This window comes from Sinocyclocheilus anshuiensis, unplaced genomic scaffold, assembly GCF_001515605.1.
Source record: "Sinocyclocheilus anshuiensis isolate Anshui unplaced genomic scaffold, SAMN03320099.WGS_v1.1 scaffold183, whole genome shotgun sequence".
In the NCBI taxonomy this organism is placed as follows: Eukaryota; Metazoa; Chordata; class Actinopteri; order Cypriniformes; family Cyprinidae; genus Sinocyclocheilus; species Sinocyclocheilus anshuiensis.
In genome coordinates this window covers 5,079,816-5,104,224 of record NW_015548309.1, presented here as the reverse complement: position 1 = coordinate 5,104,224, position 24,409 = coordinate 5,079,816, and the positions used below count along the sequence as shown (strand labels likewise).

General features: G+C 36.4%; 1 protein-coding gene across 1 annotated transcript in view; it reads right to left on the bottom strand.

Annotated features, from left to right (window-relative positions):
* The window catches only part of LOC107656239 (cGMP-inhibited 3',5'-cyclic phosphodiesterase A-like), an 87,092-nt gene that overhangs the window by 16,992 nt on the left and 45,691 nt on the right, over positions 1-24,409 (bottom strand). Inside the window, exons 3-10 of the mRNA XM_016443999.1 lie at positions 15,185-15,202; positions 14,674-14,726; positions 14,318-14,447; positions 5,639-5,796; positions 3,959-4,080; positions 3,604-3,835; positions 1,043-1,116; positions 674-825 (exon numbers count right to left, since the gene is read on the bottom strand). Of these exons, the coding sequence (XP_016299485.1) occupies positions 674-825; positions 1,043-1,116; positions 3,604-3,835; positions 3,959-4,080; positions 5,639-5,796; positions 14,318-14,447; positions 14,674-14,726; positions 15,185-15,202 (939 nt within the window). The remainder of the gene's footprint in view (positions 1-673; positions 826-1,042; positions 1,117-3,603; positions 3,836-3,958; positions 4,081-5,638; positions 5,797-14,317; positions 14,448-14,673; positions 14,727-15,184; positions 15,203-24,409) is intronic.

Here is a 24,409-nt window from a genome sequence, read left to right as displayed (position 1 = left end):
TCTTTTTTATTATTTAACAAAATGTATTATTTAATCATAATTTCAGCCATTTAATTATCCTGGCCTCAACCTTTAGACATATAAAGTACAAAAAAACAAAACATATGACATCTAATAATATCTAGTATTGTGGCTGATGTAATAAAACATTAGCAAATAAAATATACACAAAGTTGCTAAATTTTAATAAACAACCATTTTATACTTGTTTTTTTAAACTTTCATTATATAAGAAAAATATTAAAAAAAAACATAATTAAAAAAAGAGAAAATGTGATCTATGCATTGACATTTATTGTTTAATAAAATACAGTATTGAATCATTAACATTTAATCATCCTGGCCCTTTAGACGTAAAAACAATGCATACAAATATTTAAAGAAAATAAATAAATAAATAAAACGATTATTTTACAATGATTAGTTTTGATGACAATATGATGACAATCTGATGATCAAAAAAAAAAAAAAACCCGAGTAGTGCATGTAAAACACTTATTTATTATGCAATTGATGTATTTTTGGGCATTATAGATTTTATGCAGCTCTTTATACTGTGTAATTTTACTTCTTGTAGGCTTGTAACACTGACAGGGAAAAAAAACCCCATCTACCTGCCTAAACTAAATTGCAGTGATAAAAAATCAATTTGTCCTGCAAAAGCGGTGTTTACCTCTGGTGGGATGAGAGCGGCCAGTGCGAGCGCCGGAGACGGGAACGTCCCACAGGCTTTCATGCGACCCTCTCCGTCTTCCTCGTTCTGTGCAAAGTCGCTGCTGTCACTGTGGTTGGTCTCATAGTCTGACGACATTATCAGCAGCTCGTCTGCAAGGTTATTAAAAAACCTGATTACGCGTCTCGTCATGTTTCACGTTCGAGCAGACTGACAGCTCTGAAAGACTCGTGAAGACACCAATTACATATTAATTCAGAGATACAATCCAGGATCGAGCTGTAATATCACAGATCACAACAGCAAAATGGATAATAAGTGAAATGCATCTAAATGCTAATTCAGAAACGCACATGACGGTGGCGATACCTGACTGTTGGGTTCGATCTCCTGCATCTATGGATCCTTCCACGTGTCTCAGTTTACCGTACGGTCTTCCACAGCTACAACACACACAACAAACCACTCACATCAAATCAATTAATCATACATAAACGGAGTAAATCAAACTCCAAAATCATTTTCACGACTGAATCAAGTCCCAATGGATAAAATCAAATCACATTCTCTTTCTCTTACTTTCTTTCTTTTTTTGCTGTCTTATTTATTCCATGTTTAATTAAAGGTTTTTGCAGTTTATCAACAGCTACAACAACAACAATAAAAACACCAATTTACTTTCTCAGTATATTATCCTGGTTTTATTGTGCATGATTTATCAGTTAATGTTATTACAAATAAATTAATAATTAATAAATAAGTAAATAAAAAAAACTTATAGCAAATTCCATAAATTTCACTTTTTTATTTATTTGATTTATTAAAGTTTTTTGCCGTTATTTTCTTGTGCTGCATTTTAACAACAACAACAACAACAACTAATAATAATAATAATAATAATTTACTTTTTCAGTACATTCCTGGTCTTATAGTGCATGATTTATCAGTTAATATTTATTTCATGTTTTATTTCATGACTTTATTAGTTTTTGGGTTGCAACTACAACTAATAATAATAATAATAATAATAATAATAATAATAATAATAATAAAAACAGCTATTTGCTGTCATCAAATTACATCATTTTTACAATCAATTAAATTTTAAATCACTGGGAATTGAATTAATTCCCAATCTCCTTTGTTCCCCTCACAGAATGTTCTCCTGTTTCACTCAGAAATAAGCCACATTATGAAATAAAAATGCGTTGCGAATGCCATTTCATGTTGACTTCGGGAACATTCCTTTAAGAACAAGAAAAAGACACTATCTATCATCGCAGGCACTGGAATCTGTTCATTATGCTTCATGTTTTTATGCTTTATGAGTTAGGAGAGGCAGGAAACAGCTGATGCGTGCATACTGTATGCATTTCATGATTGCATATTTTAATATTTTGCATTGAAATTGAGAGGCGTCCTCTCTGGGTGACTAACCCCTGATGATATGTGCTGTACACGTGTGTGTGTGTGTGTGTGTGTGTGTGTGTGTGTGTGTGCAGGACCAGCCGTTGTCACTGTTGTTTAGTTGAGCTCTCTGAATTAACGGGCCAGACAGAACCTAATCAAGCTGTTTCTCTGTGCCCAGCATTCATTACGGGCCAAGGGGAAGGTGACCTTGTCCCATCGCCAGGACATTAGTGATCAATGTGAGTAAAACCTATAGAGAGAGAGAGAGAGATCTGACCGTGTTCATCCATCTGTTAATATTTAGACACAATGTTGGGTATTTTTCACAGTTAATGATCAGTGGTTGTTCAGTAACCATAATGGCTTGAAGCTGGAGTCCGCTCTTGTACAACATCCAGGGCCACAGGATATGCTCAGATCTTTGGAAACAGTGACCGGAGTGATGAATTGGGCTCAAAATGAATATTAACTAGCTTTCTGTTCTCAAAATTACTCATTAGTAGTCCTGCAAGGAATCCAAACAAACAAAATTCCTCAAAAAAAAAAGAAAAAAAGAAAAAATTGACACATTTCCCAGTACACTTAAAATGACTTACGCAACTGTGGTCGATCCTATTGTTTGGGTAACTCTTTAATAAAAGGCTGGGCTTTTTACAACTCATATCGTGTGTTCTCTCAGCAATATCACTGAAAAACTACTTGTAAAACAACATTTGCACATATTTAAAGGCAAATGAAGTGAATATAATAACTAGACTGGAGTATAATAACAGTTCTAAATTAAATTACAAAAAGAGTTATTAAAATCAGATATGATATATCAAAATTAAGTATGAGAAAGATATTAATATGCAAATGATTAATATGCAAATATAAAATTATGGTTTTGTGGGTGCTACACCTGCATTTGTTTATTAAATATTTTGTGTAATGTAATAAAAAATGCTTTTTTTTTTAAACAAACATAGAAATGAAAATAAATATTTCAAGTATGAGAATTCACTTAATATACAAATATGAAATTATATATTTAAGTTCTGGACACTACATCTGCATGTTTATTAATCAATATTTTGAAAATTATAATAACAATTCATTTTAAATAAATTGCAATGAGTGTTTTTAACAAAAATAGATATGAAAATTAATATTTCTAGAATAAGAATTAAATTATTTATATGAAAATATGAAATCATAGTTTTGAGTTTTGTGGATGGTCTACCTGAATATTTATTTATTAAATATTTTGGAAAATATAATAAAATATAATGTAATACCTTACAGCAAGAATGAATATGAAATGAATATTTAAATTATAAGAATGAGATGATTAATATGCAAATGCAATTATAGAATAGATGTTTTGTGGACGCGACACCTGCATGTTAATTTATTAAATATTTTTGGATAATTTTACAATGCTTTTGGATCCCAAAGCTCTGCTTTAAACATTAAATGAATTTCCCTCAAAAAAATCAGTGCAGAAATGTGTGAAGCTCAACAGAATGGTGGGGTTTTACCTGCTACAAAGTGGAGGCGGCACCCATTGTGAGGTGCTGGAGCTGGGGGCGCTCTGACTGTGGGTTAAGGCTTTGTGGGGGCTCCGTGGTGGCGGGCCGTCGCCCAGCGGAAGCTCTGCATCCGGCAGCTCCACTGAAGGGCTTTTGTTGGTGGGGCTGGTGAGCGGAGTGCCCTGGACTGGAGGGGAGTTGCAGGGTGAAGCCAGAGGTGAGATGTTGGAAGAAGGGTAACCTGTCAGAGAGCAGAGGAATCACACTGGCTCTGCCAGAGCCCATTTATCTCCTTTCACTCAACACACACACACACACACATACACACACACACACACACTCTCTCACACACACAGCGCTGTACCTCTTCGGCTCTTGCTATAGATGTGGTTGGTGGCAGAGGAGGCAGTGTATGAAGCAGACATGGACCTGCTCTTGGAAAGGCCGAGCATAACCGAGTTGTTCCATGAATCACTGTTCACCAAACTGCAAGAGAGGAGAAAACGCATGATTGACATTAAATGGTTTTACCTATTAATGTTGATTTATTGCCAAAGAGATGCTGGTTTTGTTGTTTAGACTCCAGTGCAGTGGTATTTTAGTGTGTATACATACACACGGCATAACCTTTTTCCTCTCAAAAGGCGAACTTTTTGCACTTTTTCTGGGGTTAAAAGAGTCCAAGTGGCTTATTTTGGGAGAGGGATTTAAACTTGAATTTTCCTGCCAACTTTAAAAAATGGGAGCGAACAGGCCTCCTGCTGTGGGAACACTCTTCAGATATCCATTAAGAAGCTGCGCAGGAGACCCGCCACTTTAAAACCAGCCTCAACATGGTCATGCAGGCAACCGTGTGACCCTCCATTTTTCACCGGGACTTTTATTTCAAAAGGGCCCGAATCTAAACACGACCCGGGCTCTCGGGTCTCCAGGAAGCCTCTTTAAACTCTCTGTCTACACAGTGCAGATGGCTATCTGGATATCAGTATTAATGGGCTGAACTTTAGCTGGTCTGTATAACTCAAGCTGAAATAAGAGGTAGAAAGGTGGAGAAATGCCCAAAGATGGACATTATAAAAATTTGAATCAAACATTCAGACGGAGTGAGTAAGGCAGCATGGAGGAGCTCTGGAAAGTTCAAGCGCTTGACGGCGATCCGCAACAGCTGTGTGAAACACTAACGTACGAGACAATGATGACAAACAAAACAAAATGAGGGCAAACGGATAAAAGTGCTGTCAGATAAATCCTGAGAAACTCTCCGTGGACTCATATTTTCAGAAAGTATGTATTATTGCTTCAAAACACTTCATGAGTCACATACAGCGGCCCGGGAAGTGTTTGGACAAATTGCATTAAATGATAAAATATCACATCAGTTTAGACTGCACAAGCGTACTTCTCAAACGAAACATTTCATGAATAAGGTGTTTGTTAGGTTTGAAATAATAAAACAACACATAAAATGCTTCAAAATGAAGCAACTGGACGCTTTTGTGTTTGTGAAGTGTTTCTCTGCTAGGACTACTTTAGGTCTTCAGACATCCACTAAAAGTCACTAAAACACCAAAGACACTGAACAAAAATGAAGCAAGGTGAAGATGGTGAAAATGGCGATTCTGCAGCATTTGAGATACAGACATATTTTGCAATGACATTCAGTCATTTTAAGTGATCTGGGCTGGTGAACAAAAGCATGAAGAAACGCTTAAAGCTCGATGCTATCACCATATCAAACCTCTGCAGTGAATCAGCTGTTTGAACTCTCATTCTGACGGCACCCATTCACTGCAGAGGATCCATTGATGAGCAAGTGATGGAATGCTACATTTCTCCAAATCTGATGAAGAAACAAACTCATCTACATCTTGGATGGCCTGAGGGTACTGCAAATTTGAGTACATGAGTACATTTCAACAAATTTTCATTTTGGGTGTGCTATTCCTTTAAGTTGTGTTCATTTGTGAAGTTGTGTAAGTTAGTCTAAAGGTAAACACGGATTGCCGTGTTTATTGCATCTGAATAAGAAAGAAGTGTTTATTACCTGCTGGAAGGGCCATCATGAGGTGCTTTGATGCTGGCACTGCGGTCCCATCTGACCGGCCCGGGTTCGAGGGTGGGCAGGCCGGTGGCTGAGGTGGTGGTGGTCCACGGGGAAGAAATCCGTCTCAAAAGCCCCGGATGCAAACTGCGCCTCAAACGCTGTTATTTAAAGAGAACATACATCAAGTTTAGACTAAAACAATGTTGACAGCGCAGCAAAACACTTAGATTCACAAATTCTCCGCTAAGGTCAGTTTTGAAGCTTGTCAAAAGTCACATCACCAATTATAATCAATTAACACTGACCCAGACAGAATAAAGCCACATGTGTTTGACAACCCAGACCCAAATTAACACTTTTTGGCAGTGCAGTCGTTAAACAAAGTGCTTGTTTGGATTGCATTTTACGTAAATGATGTAAATCTTAGCGAGTGTGTGTATTTCGAGAGCGAGTCTGTGCGTTAAGCCAAACATCTGAGGGCGGCAGATGACAGCGGTCCGTCAGGGAATACTGAGCCCTTCTCCCAACTGGGAAAAGGGGAACAGAACAGATGGAAGACCCTGGAGAAATGCATCATCGCATTTCTTCTTTACATCACAAGCTGTGAACCAATCAAAAGGCTTGGCTGATACGGCACGTTTGTGTGGTATGAAACAGACTAGATAAATGCACTTAAAGGGACAGAACACTCAAAAAAAAAATCAACATCCTGGCATCATTTACTAATTTTTAAGAAATGCATAGAGGTTTGAAACTTACATAAAAATGAATAAAAACTATATAGGCATATTTAAAACAATTACAAAACACACTAAGACAACTAAAGCGTTAACTAAAATTAAAAGTAAATATAAAATATAAATAAATATTAAACAACAAAATATTACAAATTTAAATAAAAAGGAATATAATTAAAATATAGAAATGAAACTAATTCAAAATATTAATAAAAACTATATATGCATATTTTAAAAATGACAAAACACACAGCACTATAACTAAAACTTTAACATTAACATTAAAATTATTTAAAAAATATAAAATAATTAAAAATAAAAATTGAAATATTAAAAATGTAAATATAAATTAATATAGCTAAAATATAAAAATAAAACCCAATTAAAATATTCATAAAACTAAAACTGTATCTCAATTATACTAAAATAGCACTGGAGTTAAGTAAATGACAACAATTTTCATTTCATTACCCCTTTCAGTGCAATGTAAAATAAACTGAAAAAACATTTAGTTTAACTTGATGCACTAAAGTAACTAAAACTTACATAAAAACTAATAAAAACTATTAAAAACATATTAAACATAAAAAAAGATAAAACACATCGACATAACTAATTAAAATTAAAAATAAATATAAAATATTACAAAATATGCAAAAAATTATATTACAAATTACAATCTATATTAATATATTTAAACTATAAAAATAGTATCAGTAATATTAATAATAATAGCATCCCAATTACACTAAAATAACAGTAAATGATGACTATTTTCAATTTTGTGTGGATTATCCCTTTAAATTCAATGTAATGCAATGCAAATTGCAGTACAGTATAGCGAAAATTAAAGTAACTGTCGGACAGTTTTCTCTAGCAGGCCAACTAGTGTCATGGAGAAAAAATAGTTTGGAGAGAATTTTGCTGAGAAAGTTTCAGCATGTTTGGCATCTGAATAACACATCTGGTTTAATGGCACATTTAATATATTTCAAAAAAACTCCAGAACGGTAACACATCACTTGCACTGCATTGGTTAATGCGTTTATCTGCATTTGCGTATCAAAGTTAAGTATGTTTTTGATTATATAAAATTGCACAATGGTGCACAAAAAGTTTGAGAACAGTCAGAGCAGGGAAGAAACTCTCCTGAGAGCAGCATGAATATTTCAGATGCAGTGCAGGGCTCCGGCCCACGTAGAGAAGCAGAGGGCACATCCGCATGCCCCAACCCTAATCTCCCAACCGCTCCGAGTGCATGCCCTAGGCAATCTGGGAGACCAGCACTGTCCTATTACAGACAGATGGGGTGAGCGCTGGGGTCAGAAGTCACAAATCACATGTGTATTTTTAGCTCAGGAAAATTCTCATGCAACAATCTGTAGCCACAAACATGAAAACATCTGCGCAATATGAGCGCCTGATATTAATTCAGCCGGAGGTGCTGTCAGCTGGAGTTGGGAGGAACATGTTTGAGTGGATGTATTGTCTGAGAAGGTGCTCGGGACGTGCGTCTCCTCTCCTGCCGTGGCGTCTCTCTCTCACACAGACAGACAGCGCTCAGGCGTCTGTGAGCCGAGTCTCGTCCGATCAGGGTTCTGCAGTGTCCGATTGAACCATCTTCTCCAGCCGGTGTGACAGCTTAGAGATTTGTTTCCTATCACAGTCTAAACTAACCTATATAAGGAAATCTCACGAAACCCCGAGAAGAACATGTCTGGATATTCAATTAAATAAAAATTAAGCTATTTTAGGATTATTAAGGTGCATTATGCTACAATTTTCTTAAAAATTAAGGATATCTAACCCCCAAATTCTTTACTACAGTATATTGCAAAATTATCACAATTTAAAAACTGTATTATCGCAATTGGTATGCAGATAAGATAATAAGATATATTATTTAAATGATAACGCAAATATACATCATGGTAGTATTTTTTTTGTTTTTTATTGTTATTATTATTATTAATTTAAAAATTTAATTACTTCTACTGCATTAATGTGCTTAATTGTCAATCAACATGTGACATTTACACTTCAAATTGTTAACCATATTGCAAAATGATCACAATTTAAAAACTTTGTTTTATTTACTGGAATGCAAAACAAAAAATTATATGAAAAAAAAAAATTATACATCATGGCAGTATTTTTTGTGCTGCCTTTATACTGGTTTAAAATATTATTAATCTATTATTATTATTATTATTATTAAAATGATTTTATTAATTAAAAAATACTGCATTAATGTGCTTAATTGTCATTCAATATTCTAAATAAATACAATTATTAAATCTATTAAAAATAAAACATTAAATATAAAGTAAAATAAAATAAAATAAAAAGAGGCATCATTTTCTTTATGCAAAACATAATTCCTAACTCTTTTGACCTTTAATATTGGGATGTAACACGACCCTTGACAGGTTTCTCATGATTTGCCAAATATCTTCATCATATGGTTTAAAATTAATTATCTAATACCAGTTCATGCTACCAACACACAAAAAAGCTAAGCAATACATCACCCACAGAGCCTCAGAACCCTTCAATAAAATGGTATGTGCAAATTCTCCAGCAACCCCTTAAGCATTTTTGCACAAACTAGCCTCCTACAGGGAACTCAAATCACAGCCTCAACACCAGCTCACAGCATCAGTCTTCTCATTCGTAATCATTTTGTCATTTTGCAGCAAAACACCAGTGATTACAGGTATTAAAAAAAAATCTCAAAAGATGTGAAATTGCAATTTTCTTGAATATTAAAAAAAAAAAGAAAAATGTTATGACTTTACTCCTCCATGCTTTAACTTTTATGTATTGTAGGTAAAATATTTTATATTGGTGCACATAATGTATTATTTTAATAATTTGTTATTATTTATTCATTTTTTATTATTTTAACTATATTTATTTAACAAGTTTTCAAAAGCATGCCTTGTGTTTATTTAGCTTTGATCAGATTTATACTTGCACTAAACATTTTCAATTAGTTTATATATGTGTGTGTATATATATATATATATATATATATATATATAATATTAAAAAGGCTGAAAAACATCAACATACACAATTATTTTTAGCTATAATGCCTTAGTAAAAACTAACAAAACCTGCAGGGAATAGTCCAGGCCCTGAGAGTGCAGTGAAACGGTCAGTTCAACAACTTTCCTTTCCTATAAGTTCTTGAATAGATTAGCATTTTAAACATCCGCTACAAAGGCATGCGCTCGCTCAAAATCCTAAAGTAGGAAAATACCAGAGGAATCGGCCTTTAAATCTTAATAGTACTTTCTAATGCGGGGAGCTCATGCATGTATAATGCGTTAAAGGTTTCTGACCTACGGTAACTGTGTTGCATGTTTACCGGCTCTAGAAATGGACGTCCGATCAGCAGCGCTGCAGAAATGTAACACCTTAGGAAAAGTGTTTTTCTTTGTCGAGTTAAAATATACAGGAAAAGTGATTTGGGATTTATGTGAAAAAGCCCCGTTTCCTGCTAAGGCCGAAGCTAAATGCGCCACTGCCAAACTGGACACCCAAACAGGCCACAACTATTTGACCTTCTAGGAAAATCGTGTCACCATCAGTTGCGTTTCATGCCGTTTTTATTCCGATATTGACACAGCTGCAGCTCTGACAGATAAAACGCTGCTTAAAGAACCAGACTCACTCGTGTTTTTCTTCACACTGCCAAAATATCACATTATATACGCTGTGGAAAAATAATAAGGCCGGCGCTCTGAATTCTGTTCAATATCAGAGCGTAGTGCGGTGTGACCTACATATGGACCAGGTGTAATGAATGGGCTTTAATAAACATCTTTTAATGTTGTTTGCTGAGCACTGCAGCATGGGAAAAGCACTGGAGAGTCGGATAGTGACTTTTGCCTCACCTACTCTTTAAGTGCCGGCATGCATTTTTAACTGCAGTGCTGGTGAAACATTAAAAGGCTTCTGTGAGAATATGCGTCATTGTCCGCTACATTAGAGACCTGCCATGCTGGCGTGAATGAGGAATGAACGTGTGTGTGTGTGTGTGTGTGTGTGATGAAAAACAGAGTATTGGCCGTGGCAGTAAACCATTAAACACAATGGAGTCTTTTTCTTTTGTCTCAAAATCTTCACTGGTTCCACCACGATTACGCGAGCCATTCATGAATTGCTGCAGCAATGCTAAAAAATAATGTAAAAACACCAAAGCCGATGAAAAACCATCCATGTTCACAAACGTCACTAAGCTCCGTTCCCCGCAGGACAAGCTTTACAGAACGTCCCACAGGTATGAACAGCATGATTTTCAGTGACTGGATATTATTCTTACTTGGGTGAGAATTAACTGTGGCATGTCAAAGCATTTTATATGAGATTTATATGTAAAGAAATATATAGATTACTGTACAGTACATTTTTTACTGTACTGAATGTTTTACTGTGCTTTTGGATAATTTCTCAATGAAATTCTATTTAAAACTGTCCAAACACAGACTTTCATGCAATTCCATTATTAAAGTATTGTCTGATGATACACTGCAAAAATGAATTTTCAAAGATGTAAATAAAACAAAGATTATTGGAGTATGTTTTGCAAGAAAATACAATTTCATTCTTTCTGCTTCAGAATTTCACGATATATTCAAAGTGTTACTTGCTACTTATTTGTAATTAATTATGAAATGTCCTATTTCTGAGTGAAAACCGTTCCTATAACAAATTTTCAGTGCAAAAATAAATACATGATTTCATTAACTTTATCCATAGAGAAAGAATTGCAAATGATGTAATCAAAATCAGCCTCCAGTCTGATTATTTTTGCAATAAACTCAAAATGTATTGTTAATTCAAGTCAACAGACTCATGTTGTACAATTATTTATGATTCAGTTACATCATTTGCAATGATTCATGGGATGTATAGTTCATTCCCTCATTTAAAAGAAAAAACTACACGGTTTTGCACCCTGTGTCTTTTTTCAAATAAATGTTTTGCTTCAAATCTAATATTCATCTCAAAAATTTTATTGAGTCAGCATGAAATGAAAGTTCACCCTATCTATTTTAAAAATGCAAGTTTTATAGATCTTATTATGAACACTTCACTTCACTTGGCAAATGGCATCTCAGGAACTGCACTCCAGTGGTTTGAGTCTTACCTCTCAGATAGGTCCTTCAAGATATCTTGGAGAGGTGAGGTGTCCAAGTCGCAACATCTAGCTACTGGGGTGCCTCAGGGCTCAGTTCTTGGATCACTTCTCTTCTCTATCTACATGGCATCACTTGTCTCTGTTATTCAGAAACATGGCTCTTCATATCACTGCTATGCTGATGACACTCAACTCTACCTCTCATTTCAATCCTGATGATACGACGATAGCAGCTCGCATCTCAGCTTGTCTAACAGACATTTCTCGCTGGATGAAGGACCATCACCTTCAACTCAACCTTGCATTAATGTTTGCCTACAAAACCACCACTGGCTCTGCACCCCTTTACCTAAATTCATTACTTCAGAATTATGTGCCTCGAGAAGCTTGCGTTCTGCAAGTGAACGTCGCTTTATTGTGCCATCCCAAAGAGGCACAAAATCACTTTCACAGACTTCAAGAATCTGCTAAAAACACATTTCTTCCATCTTTATTTGACCCTCTAACTCTAGCACTCTATATTCTAATCCTATTCTTAAAAAAAAAAACTTGCCCCTTTTAGACTTGCACTCTATTCATTTACTAAATGCTTGTTTTCTATAAATAAAAACAAACAAACAAAAAAAACTAGCTTCTCTAATCTTTTTGTATTCTATTTGTTTTCTTTTTATTTATTATACAATTAACAAAAGCAAAAAAGGTCTAATACCAGCTTGCTCTATTCTTTTTCTATTCTATGTTTTCTTTTTATTTATTATATAATTTAAAAAAACCTTGCTACGCGTACTGCGTTAAGCTAACTGAGACTTGTTATAGCACTTGCATATCATTGCTTTCTTGTTGATTTTGATTGCTTCCATTGTCCTCATTTGTAAGTCGTTTTGGATAAAAGCGTCTGCTAAATGACTAAATGTAAATGTAAATGTAAATGAAAAAAGTCTCGACCTCATATCTTTTAAAGGGGTCATATGATGTTGCTAAAAAGAACATTATTTTGTGTATTTGGTGTAATGAAATGTGTTTAGGCGGTTTAAGGTTCAAAAAACACATTATTTTCCACATATTGTACATTATTGTTGCTCCTCTATGCCCCGCCTTTCTGAAATGCGTAGATTTTTACAAAGCTCATCGGTCTGAAAAGCGAGGTGTGCTCTGATTGGCCAGCGATCCAGTTAGTTGTGATTGCCCGAATTCCTCAAGCGTGTGACGGAAATGTTACGCCCCTTACCAGGTTCAGGAAACTTTCTTCTGTAAAAAGAGCTGCACACACTCAAATATTTGGGTTGTACTGTTCTGGAATAGTGTTGTAAATAAAATGTAACCACTGATTTCTAGTTGTGTCCACTTTTGAAAGGCAAAACAAAGTAGTTTGGCTTTCGCAACGAAACACAGCGTCTCCACGACATGGCGGCGACAGCAACAATACTACAGCGAGAATAAAAGTCGCAGCTTCTGCCTAATCGCGATTTATCGCCTTTGCGATTTAATTTCGATTAATCATGCAGCCCTAGCGTTCACTTTTATAAAGAATATCTCTTTAGGTTTGAGACTTTAATCTTTGTGACTTTACGGATCTTCTGTATGCATGAACAGCTTTTAACACTCCAAAGACAAAAGAAAACATGAAATCACATCATATGACCCCTTTAATAAAAACATTATATCTAGATCTTCTGGTGAAAACAACAAACTCCTCTCTAATGATATATGCAGGCTTCTCCAATAATTAAGTCCTCTTAAACTCCACCCACGCAAGCTCAAGTGAGTGCCCCGCCCACATCTCAACATCCAATCAACAACCAATGCATAGGACCAATTCCCGCCACCATTTGCGGCTTTAAAAAAATCTGGAAATGGAATGGAAATGGCAACAGCTGCAAAGGTCAGTCATATTTTAAGGCATGGCTTAACAAAGTCCTGCTCCTGAGAGGGTGTGGCGTTAACTTTGAGATGGCCAGGCTCTGTCCTTTCTCTGGCGCTTCTCTCACATCTCAACATCCAATCAACAACCGCTGCACAGAACTAAGTTCCGCCCACCTTTTATTTTTCAATAATCCAATTTTAATTTAATAATTTAATTTCAATAAACTCAGATGTACATCACAATATGGAAGAAAGAATCTGTGACTACTTTAAAAATCTCAACGAAAAAATTTAAATGGAAAAAAGTGGGTGGAGCCACAACAGCTGCAAAGGTCATATTGGTAAATCATTTTTTTTAAGGTGGGGCTTAGCAAAGGGCCAATAACCAATCAAATTCCAGCACCTGAAAGGGTTTGGCCTTACCTACGGGATGGCCAGCCTCTCTCCTTTCTCTGGCACCTCCTCTCACATCTCAACATCCAGTCAACAACTAACCGGAACCAAGTCCCGCCCACAGATTTCTATGTCATTAATTAATTAAACTCAAATATACATCACAATACGGAAAAAAAAGAATCTTTCGCTACTTAAAGAATAGAAATGGAAAAAAGTGGCTGATGCCGCAACAGCTGCAAAGATTAGATTGGTCAATCATATTTTAAGGCGGGGCTTAGCAACATCCAATCAATGACTGAAGAATAGAATCAAGTCACACCCATTTCATTTTCTTTCACAATAATTTGTTAAAATTGAATGTATGTCACAATACAGATTTCTCACTATTAAAAAAAAACAGAACAAAATGTATGGAAATGGAAAAAAGTGGGCGGCACCACAACAGCTGCAAAGGTCAGTCATATTTTTAAGGTGGGGCTTAGCAAAGGGCCATTTACCAATCAAATCCTGCTACTTGAAAGGGTGTGGCTTTACCTTTGAGATGGCCAGCCTCTCTCCTTTCTCCGGCACCTCCTCTGAGTCAGAGCAGGCGTGTCCATCGCTGAAGGCCAGCAGGGGGCTCAGGTGCGGCCGGTGGTGCAGCGGCTGGAAGGTGAACTGGGTGCTGAGCAGGTGTAATCATTTCCATTAATAATAATAATAATAATAATAATACTCAAACATTTCAAACATAAAATGCGACTCAAAGTGCTTTACATAATCAAGAATAAACGATTAAATAAACAACATTACATCCAATAAAACAAATACATCAAGCTTACAATATGTGTACAATATATGTAAAACAATACAACACATTCAAGAAAACAAACATTTTCAGTGTAAACTACCTGTGGGCCTCGCCCATCACCGCGATGTCCACCGTCATGCTGGTGCCCGAAGACTGGACGAGAGAGATAGGAAGTTGGCGTAAGGGAGAGATAGAGTTAAACGCACAGGTAGCGCGAGAGAAAGAGACAAAGGGGGGAGAGAGAAAAAGCAACGTTAGCTCATCTGCACCTCAGCAGTGACGCGATGCAGGGCTGACGTAATGGCACACTGACGCAGAGAGTGACGCCGCACTGCTACACACGGGGGAATGAGAGACACACAGAGAACGAGAGAGGGAGAGATTTCGAGGGCAAGAGAGAAGGAGGTCACAAGAAGTACAGGAGAAACCAGAAAGAGGACAGAGTTATAAGACCTCTCACACTCTGTCTTTCCTCACTAGCCCTCAAAAACGGCCACTGGATACAGTATTCACACACACGCATGATGGAGAAAGAGAGAGAGAAAGACATCAAAAGCAGATGAAGGACTGACACATACAGAGAATAACTAATGGTGGAAGGAGAAACTGACTTGCATTAGGCCGGATGGCTGCTCGTATTGGGCCATGTGGACGTTCATTGTTCGAGAAAGAGAGAGAAAGAGAGAGAGAGAGAGATCTTAAAAACTCAGAAGATCTTCACGACAGGCAGCATCTGCTAGAGCGTATGTTCAGATGCCAACAGAACGTGCTTCATTTCAAAGATGTATTCCAAAAAGCTCTCAACAACAAAGTGTATCATTTCTGGACCACTAAAGTCATCAAACGAAACTGTAAAAATTTTATTTGTAAGACTTTGAGGTTCATTTGTCTTTGCCGAAGTAGCTAGAGACACACACACACACACACACACACACACACACACAAAACCAAGTCTCTGCATTTAAGCCAATCAGCCAGGACTACCGGGCGAATGTCACGTAATTAATATCCATGAGCAAAGTCGCTACGGTTTGTTCCTATGCCTCTTGTTTGATATGCTGTGTACATATACACAAACAATTGCTTGAATGTAAACTACCTGTGTGTGTATATATATATATATATGTGTGTACACGTTATTTTTACATTTATATTACAAATTATTATATATTATATATAATTATTTAATATACATTTAAAAATAACACACACATTTAAATATATATAACTAGAAAAATCTATTTAAATGTCATCTTAAAATTTATATTAAATTTTCTATCTATCTATCTATCTATATAATAAAATATATTGTATTCAGTGTATTGCAAGCACACGCCACTAACAAGATCACAAGATGTACACCAGTATTAGCTTTTCATTTTTGTTCATTGTTTTTTAATTTTATCTTGAATTCAGTCTGAATGGGGATCTGCTCTGTCCTCATCAGCATCTTCTGTGAAATCTCATAAACCTTGTACAAGAGTCAAGACATGTATGAACCACACTTACAGGAAACAGAGAAGCAAGATATTGACAGTAGACTCATGTTTCTTTACATTTTTTCCCTTCATCAAAACCTCCTTGATTAATTCTGCCAGCTCATGTGCCGTTGACAGCACTGCGCACGTGAGGCTGACAGATGAGTGGTTGCTATGGTAACAAGTTCGCATCAGCAGGTCGGGTTTATACTCGCTCTCTTGTTTGTGTATAAAACACACTCATGTATTAAGTGCTCGGTCTGATCTTACTGTATGGGATTTTCTCGGCCATAGAACCTTAGTGAATAATGCAAAATCCCTCACTTTTATTACATAAAATAAATATTAGATAGAGCTGCTTTAAAACAGATCACGGAGGCTAGATAGGACAAACCTCAGAACACGATAAAATAGGGAAATTGCTGGTGTCACGTCAGAGAAAAAAAATACAAATAAGTACTCTTTCATTTCCAATCTGAATGATTTGAACGATTAAACTCGTGATAATTTTGGGCTTGTAGCTACAGCAAAATTACACAGATTATGAGATTCTCTACAAGAAATTATTAAGATTCTGTTCTGATTGCAGTCTATCAAGACTAAATTGGTGTGTTTGGCATATTACCGGTACATTAACCACATCTAAAGGCCTGAAACATCTGGTTTTTATGTTTATCATTCTATTAAACACATAACAGCATCAGAAAAACATTGCAGTGGAACACAAATATGCTCAAACACATAATGACTATGTTCATAATGCGATTAAAGCAGTACTGAGATTAATTTGAAGCTTGTGTTAACAGAATTTTGTGATTATGTTATTATGATTATGCAGCAACCATAATCACATTTTAATGTCCACGCTGATGAAAATGCACATGTTTGTGCTATAGACAGATGATGCCTTGTGCAAATGCATGGGTTTGAAAACACTTCACGAATAGAAAACAATATTTCTAGTGAGCTCAGGAATTATTTTGCCATTTTTTTTGCATTTGAAGCAGATTTTGAATTTGAGGCAGGTCAATGAAAACAGCAGAAAAAACATGCCTATTGAATTTGAACGCATGTTTGATATTATAAATAATTAAAAGAAATTACTGGCAATAATCAGACTATTAGTGTGTGATTTGTTTGCATTTAAAGGAATAGTTCAACCAAAAATGAAAATTTGCTGAAAATGTACTCATCCTCAGTCTATCCAAGATCTAGATGAGTTTGTTTCTTCATCAGATTTGGAGAAATTTAGCTTCACATTTGTGCTCAACAATGGATCCTCTGCAGTGAATGGGTGCCGTCAGAATGAGAGTCCAAACAGCTGATAAAAACATCACAATAATCCACAAGTAACCACTCCAGTCCATCAGTTAATGTCTTGTGAAGCCAAAAGCTGTGTGTTTGTTCCAGCTAAAATACAAGTCCATAATCCATAATAATGCTTCCTCCAGTGAAAACGTTAATCTCCTGTTGTGTCTCACATCAAAATCCACTCACATATTTGTTTAGAGCTGTTTTGGCTTGTTAACGGTGCTTGATCTGTGCAGATTTCTCTTCTGATTCAGACGAGACGGCTTTTTCACTGGATGAAGCGTTATTATGGATTATTGACTCGTATTTTAGCGGGAAGCAATGGTTAGAAGTTAAAATCTGTGATGTTTTTATCAGCTGTTTGGACTCTCATTCTGACGGCACCCATTCACTGCAGAGATCCATTGGTGAGCAAGTGAAGGAATGCTACATTACTCCAAATCTGATGAAGAAACAAACACATCAACATCTTGGATGGCCTGAGGGTGAATACATTTTCAGCCAATTTTCCTTTTTGCATGAACTATTCCTTTAAAATGAAAGTAAGCATCACACAGAGATTGGCGTGTGGCATTCAGGTCTCTTCATCAGAGGTGTAAAGAGTACCTAAAAACCATTCCTGAGTAAAAGTACAGATACCTTACAGTGAAAATTACTCCACTACATTTTACAAGTCACCAATTCCAAAACATCTTGAGTAAAAGTCTTAGAGTATCTGATTTTAACAGCACTTAAGTATTTTACTTATACTAAATATAAGCTCAAAGATGCACTAGTCAAAGAGACATGCCAGTGAAAAACTGTAACGTTGTGGAGAAGCTGCGGAAAACAGGCAGAGGCAAGGATCTATGTGCTGGTATTTCATGGAAAAACTAGAACAAACAATAAGCCAAAAACCAAAGGGAACAAAGAACAGAATGACTAGCAAACAGACAACCATTACATTCAACAACTCACAAGCAACTAAAGAAAAACTAGGGCTATATATACACACAGGGGGCTAACAAGTAGAGGTCTACACGGGTCCAAAAATTCGAAAGAGACCCGTAAATGTGCAACACTGAACTGACCAGGACCCGTCTATTATTTTGAAAGTTGGACCTGGGCCCGTGCAGAACCGAGAAATGTCAAAAATGTACTACCCAGAACCGACGCGGACCGTCAATTATTTGAAAGATGGACCCGAACCCGGCCGGGAAGACACAGACCCGACTGGACCCGATCGGCACATATTCCACAGCAAATTGCTATTAACAAGTCGATAAACAAGTTGCGAAAATTAAACTTTTTGTCTAACCTAATGTAAGAAGCCTTGATCGACTCGGGTATTACACACAATGTTAAACAGACCCGGGACCCGAAGTAATAGATTGGGACCCGACCCGACCCGGACCCGGCTGACCATTTAAAATATAGCCCCGAACCCTCGGGTCTCGGGTCCTCCGTGTAGACCTCTACTAACAAGCTTAACAAGATAAGACACACCTGGGGAGACTAATCAAGGGGAACCAATGAACAAACGGACTACAAACTGACTACAAACACCACGGGAGACAGGAAGTGACATAAAATTCCAGGGCAAGGCACAGAGAGCATGAAACAAAAACAAGAAAGAGTTGATTTGTAAGGAGAGCAATCACGTTTATTTTCTAAAACCAAAATAAAACTGAACACCTCAAAATTACAAAACAAAACAAACAAACAAAAAACAATATCCTTCAAAAAGGTTTATTCAGTGTAATGGATAAATAAAATAATGTTAAGTAAAATTAAAAAGTTGAAGCCTTCTTGCAGTGGATGTGCTGGTTTTGGCCTCATTGCCGGCTGCAGTCATGTCCTCATCTCATATATGAAACACCTCTGATTCACAAATACTTGCTAAGGAACTCGCATTCACATAAAGTAGCCTTGTTGAAAAGTTTGAGTAAGGGCAAAACTCACAAGATGCAGTACTTTCAGTGACCTGTAGTAGGCAGTATCACGTCTTTTCTAGCAGAAATAAACTGCTGCAGAAAAAGCTAGGTCCATGCAAAATGTCTCATCTCATATATAAAACACCTGTGATTCACAAATACTTGCTAAGGAACTCGCATTCACATAAAGTAGCCTTGTTGAAAAGTTTGGGTGAGTAAGGGCAAAACACACAAAATGCAGTACTTTCAGTGACCTGTAATAGGTACAAAGTACCCGAAAAGATACTCAAGTACAGTAACTAATTACATTTACTCCAATACTTTACACCTCTGCTCTTCATCACTAATGTAAGTTCATATCACAGCGGCGTTGCTCACGCTCCCTCTGATTAAATAAGCCTGCAGTGAGGTGCGATAATTAGCTGCTGCACTCAGGGTAAAGTAAGAGCACAGCTGGAATGACAAACTCAAACACAAGAGGAGTCGGAGAGTGACAAAAAAAAAAAAAAGAAGCTTTCCAGGACTCCTCTGACATCCGTCATTTTGCCGTGAGTTACTACAGAGAGAACATGAGGAGGATGTATGCACAGCTTCACGATACATATCTCAGATTTAGCCGCTGTCAAAAAAAGTGCGTAAGAGGCTTGGATCAAGAGCTTCCGAGAAACGTTTGAGTTGTAAAACTATGTAAACACAAAAACTGTCCGCCGTTGTGCATATTTGGAAAAAGAATGGCTGCTGGGTTTAGTTTTAACTGTCGGAAACGGGCTGGCTCATCGTTTCATTAGCGTGAACAGTCGGCACAGGTCAGGAGTTATGAGCGTGGTGAAGTATTAATGAGAGCTGCATGTGGATGAGGAGGAGAGTGCCGTGACCTCAGCATCTCTCCTCCGGCCTCCTGCAGCGGCAGGTCACGACCTCACGACCCACAGCAGGGGGCCTGCAAGTGACCCTTGTGGGAAAATAGAAATGCTTTCTCAGATTAATTTGTTGTTTGTGTAGGTGAACCTTGCAAAAGCATGTCCAGGTCACATTTTACCCCAAAATTAAAATATTTTCTTTATCGAATTTAAAAAATAAATAAATTACAATTTAAATTACAATTATATATTATGTAGAATTAAAAATTATCGTTTTTTTTTTCTTTTTGCAATTACAAAAAGATATATATAAAAACATTTAACAAAAAATTATATTAAATTATTATATGGAATTATAACATTATACACACATTTACAGTATTACTGTCATATATTGTCTATCTATCTATCTATCTATCTATCTATCTATCTATATACATACAGTAGAGATAGATAGATAGATAGATAGATAGATGCTTATATATACACAATATATATATGTATATATAAGCATTTAATAAATAAAACTTATATTGAATTTATAGCATTACACATACATTATATATTATTATAACATTCTATATACACACACATAATAACAATGCATTTATTAAAAATATTTAATTATTTTGTGCAATTATAATAACATGATATATAAATACGCATTAACTGTATTTACAGTATTACTTAATTGTCATGATAATGTGTATGTGTGTGTCTATATATAATGCATATGATATATATAATATATATATGCATTTAATAAAAATATATAACTATTTTATTATAATAACAATGTATATAAATACACATACAGTATTTAAAGTATTACGGTCACATATGCTTAATTATACTAAATTGTCAAGATAATGTGAATATATGTGTGTATGTGTCTGTGTAAATATATAATTGAATATATGATAAAATGTATAAATATAAAAAAATACACACACACACACACACACACCTACTTACCTACCTACCAACCTACCTATCTATCTATATTAGAGCTTTATAGTCATATTTGTTAGAAAAAATATGCTTAAATTGTCATGAAAATGCAATGTGAAAAAAAAAAATCCATTAATTGTGGGGTGAAATGTGACCTGCGCATATTCTTAACAGATTTTGAGAAATGTCTGGAGACAGAAATCTGTCTTTCCAGCTGTGGAGAGAATGAGAAACACTTCCTCTGCTCTCTGTGTTACTCAGGTCTTCCACTAGGGTCACACACGGACTGCCGGGAAGTGAAAAAGGGCGATTAAATATAGAAGGCATGGAGAGCGAGGTTAAGTGGACTGAGGCAACATTGCTCCTTGCGTGGGAGTCTTTCAGCTCCTTCCTTTCATTACATTTTTGCTCTCTCCTGTCTCAGTCCATTATCAAAACAGCGTTCACTGCATCCAACATCAAGAGACGTGAGTCACCAATGAGCTTGTCAAACAAGAGGATGTTCTGTGCAAACAATGGGCCGTAAAACCAAACTTGGGCTCTTTTAAACTTTAGCATGTGTGTGTTTGTGTGTTTTATCGCCGGCTAAAACAAGAGAGGTGTTTATGGGAAAGTTGCTCAAGCACTTTGGCTTGGAGAGCGGCTGACAGATCCCAGAGAGCCCGGCCTTAAAAAAACACACATTATCTCGCTCTTCAGCGCAACCTTTATGACATCCTGTGATAGCCAAATCTGCCCATTACCTGCCTGAAATGGACTCTCTCGATGGCTAATGTCCTTGGATTAGTGTGATTGTGTCTGTGTGCGTATGTGTGTGTGCATAGGTGATATCAACAACACATCCAGGGAAAAAAACGGAGGTTGCTGGTGGAAACTGTATCGATCCGTCCAGGTTGATCAGGGCCATTGTGAACAGTGGTACAGGACAGCCGGGAGGGAAAAGTCCTCTAACAGCATCTCACTGATTGCAGGGCTCATACTAGACACAGATAGATGCTGAGTCATGTTATTCTCCGTGCATATGCATTCAAAACACGCCGCCCGATGGGATGCAAATGTGCATGAAAGCAATAGCGAGGGCTTTGATTCACTGCATTTGCAGGAACGTTTCTACATTCGGCTCATCAGAGAAACACGCGGAGCCGCTGCTCAGATGCCGAGGTGCAGTGAGGCGTGAAAGAGGAAGAACCCTTTACGCCACACTAGCTGAGATGCTTCCCTTACTCTACAATGACTTACATGCCACATCAGGACCGTCCCGTCTGAATACTGCATGAATGAGTGCTTTCTGTAATTCCCTCAAAAACTACAATCTGACACCAATGTGCTGCTTGTTTCCAAAGTGTTTTATAGCATTTTTGTACTCAATTTATTTATTGTGCAGTAAAAATATTACAGTAATGAGAATGTTTGGCTTGTAACATGCTTAAATGTCATGCAAATAATGCCACAACAAACACATATACTGTATTACACACTACTGTTCAAAAGTTTGGGGTCGTTTGGGGTAAGAAGTTTAGGGTAAGAATGTTTTTGAAAGAAATCTCTTTTGCTCACCAGAGCTGCATTTATCTGATCAAAAATACAGTAAAAATATGAAATATTATTACAATTTAAAAGAACTGCTTACTGTTTTAATATAGAGCAGACGGATATTTTTCAGTGACAATTTGCAAACTTTTTTTTCTAAAAAAAAAAAAAAAAAACAGCACTGATTTAAAAAAAATAAAAAATATTTTGTAACATTATAAATGTCTGTAGTGTCACTTTCGGACAATTTAATGCATCCTTGCTAAATAAAACTACTAATTTCTTTCAATAACAAGAAGAAAAAAATCTTACATTAAACTTTTGAACAGTAGTGTACATAAATAGAAATAAACATATACACAATATAGGATGCACAAAAGAATATACAAATGCACAAAAACACACAAAACAGGCCTTGTGCAATTTGAATGCTCAACCAACCCACTATTGATATCAGTCTTGGCTGGTGGAATGTGTAGTGGCTAGTTGTCCACTTTGGTGGCTGGACAAAAAAAAAAAAAAAGAAATAAATAAAAGGCTTGACGTTCACAGTCCAACAAATTCCAGTGTCCACATTGTTGATTGTTCCAAACTTGAAGTAACAATTATTACAATTAAAAATAAAAATACTAAATGAAAAAACAAAATCTCAATAAAGTAAAGGATTGCAAAGACAAAATAGATTAGAGCTGGAGTCAAAGACTGTCACTTTCCGTTTCAACCACCCCCTCAGGTGAAGTCACAGGTCTTTTATCTCAGAGGCCTTGCATCTTCACCTTGGCCACTAGATGGGGTCAACTCAGATAACACATAGAAATAACAAAAAATTCAACCAATTATCTTTGCATGAAACCTGTAGTATTTGGGCTCCTACAGAATGCATTCATGTTTTTGCATGAGAATGAGTTTTTCAGCATGCGAAGCGACTCAAAACGAGCGTGACAAACTTTTGTAACACTTCAATGCTGCTCTGATTGTGTGTCACTGTTGTTTTGCTCCCCATGACAGCGCTTTTAACGGCCAACGTGTCACAATGGCATCATAAAAATTACAGCAGGACTAAATTGTGAATGAAGCGAGCTGCCTGAGGTCCTCACAACACAAGAATGTTAATGGCTGTTTGTGGAAAGAGCAGCGTTTTAAAGGCTTCTTACTTCACTTCATAATACTGAAGTAGCGATAGGAGTCGGTAATTAGTCATATCGCTTTGACACTTGAGAAATAGCCAAGTGTTTTTAAACCTCTATCTAGACTACAAACCATGTCAATATTGTGTGCCATTGAAAAAAAAAAGTGTTTTTTATAGGCGGATTACTTCAGATTTTGTGGTGTCCCACAAATTCAGTTACGTCTGACTGCGGTGATGCTGGATGCAGACATCTTTATTCCTGACTCAAATGTTACTGAAGCTAATGATCTGAATCCAATGAGCTTCCAACTTCAAATCTAAATATTATCCTTGATCTTGTTCCATTTTTTCTCCGTGCAAAAGTTAAAAACATAATTTTTGTCATCGTAACACACACGGGCTGTTGCGTGAGGTGAGTAGACTTGTGATTGAGACATGGATGAATCTGTAAGTGGACTAGTGATTCAGAGCTTCTCTGATGTACCACAAATCTCCTTCTCCGCAAAAACACACGGCGTGATTCACAGGAAATACTGTATGACAGAGAAATCCTTCCAGTTATTGCCTTGGTAAACCAAGAGCCACTGTGGATCTCTGATGGATTTTGTGTGAGTGACATCTGAGCAGGATTACTATCGTTAACTAAAACTAAAACAATGTAAAA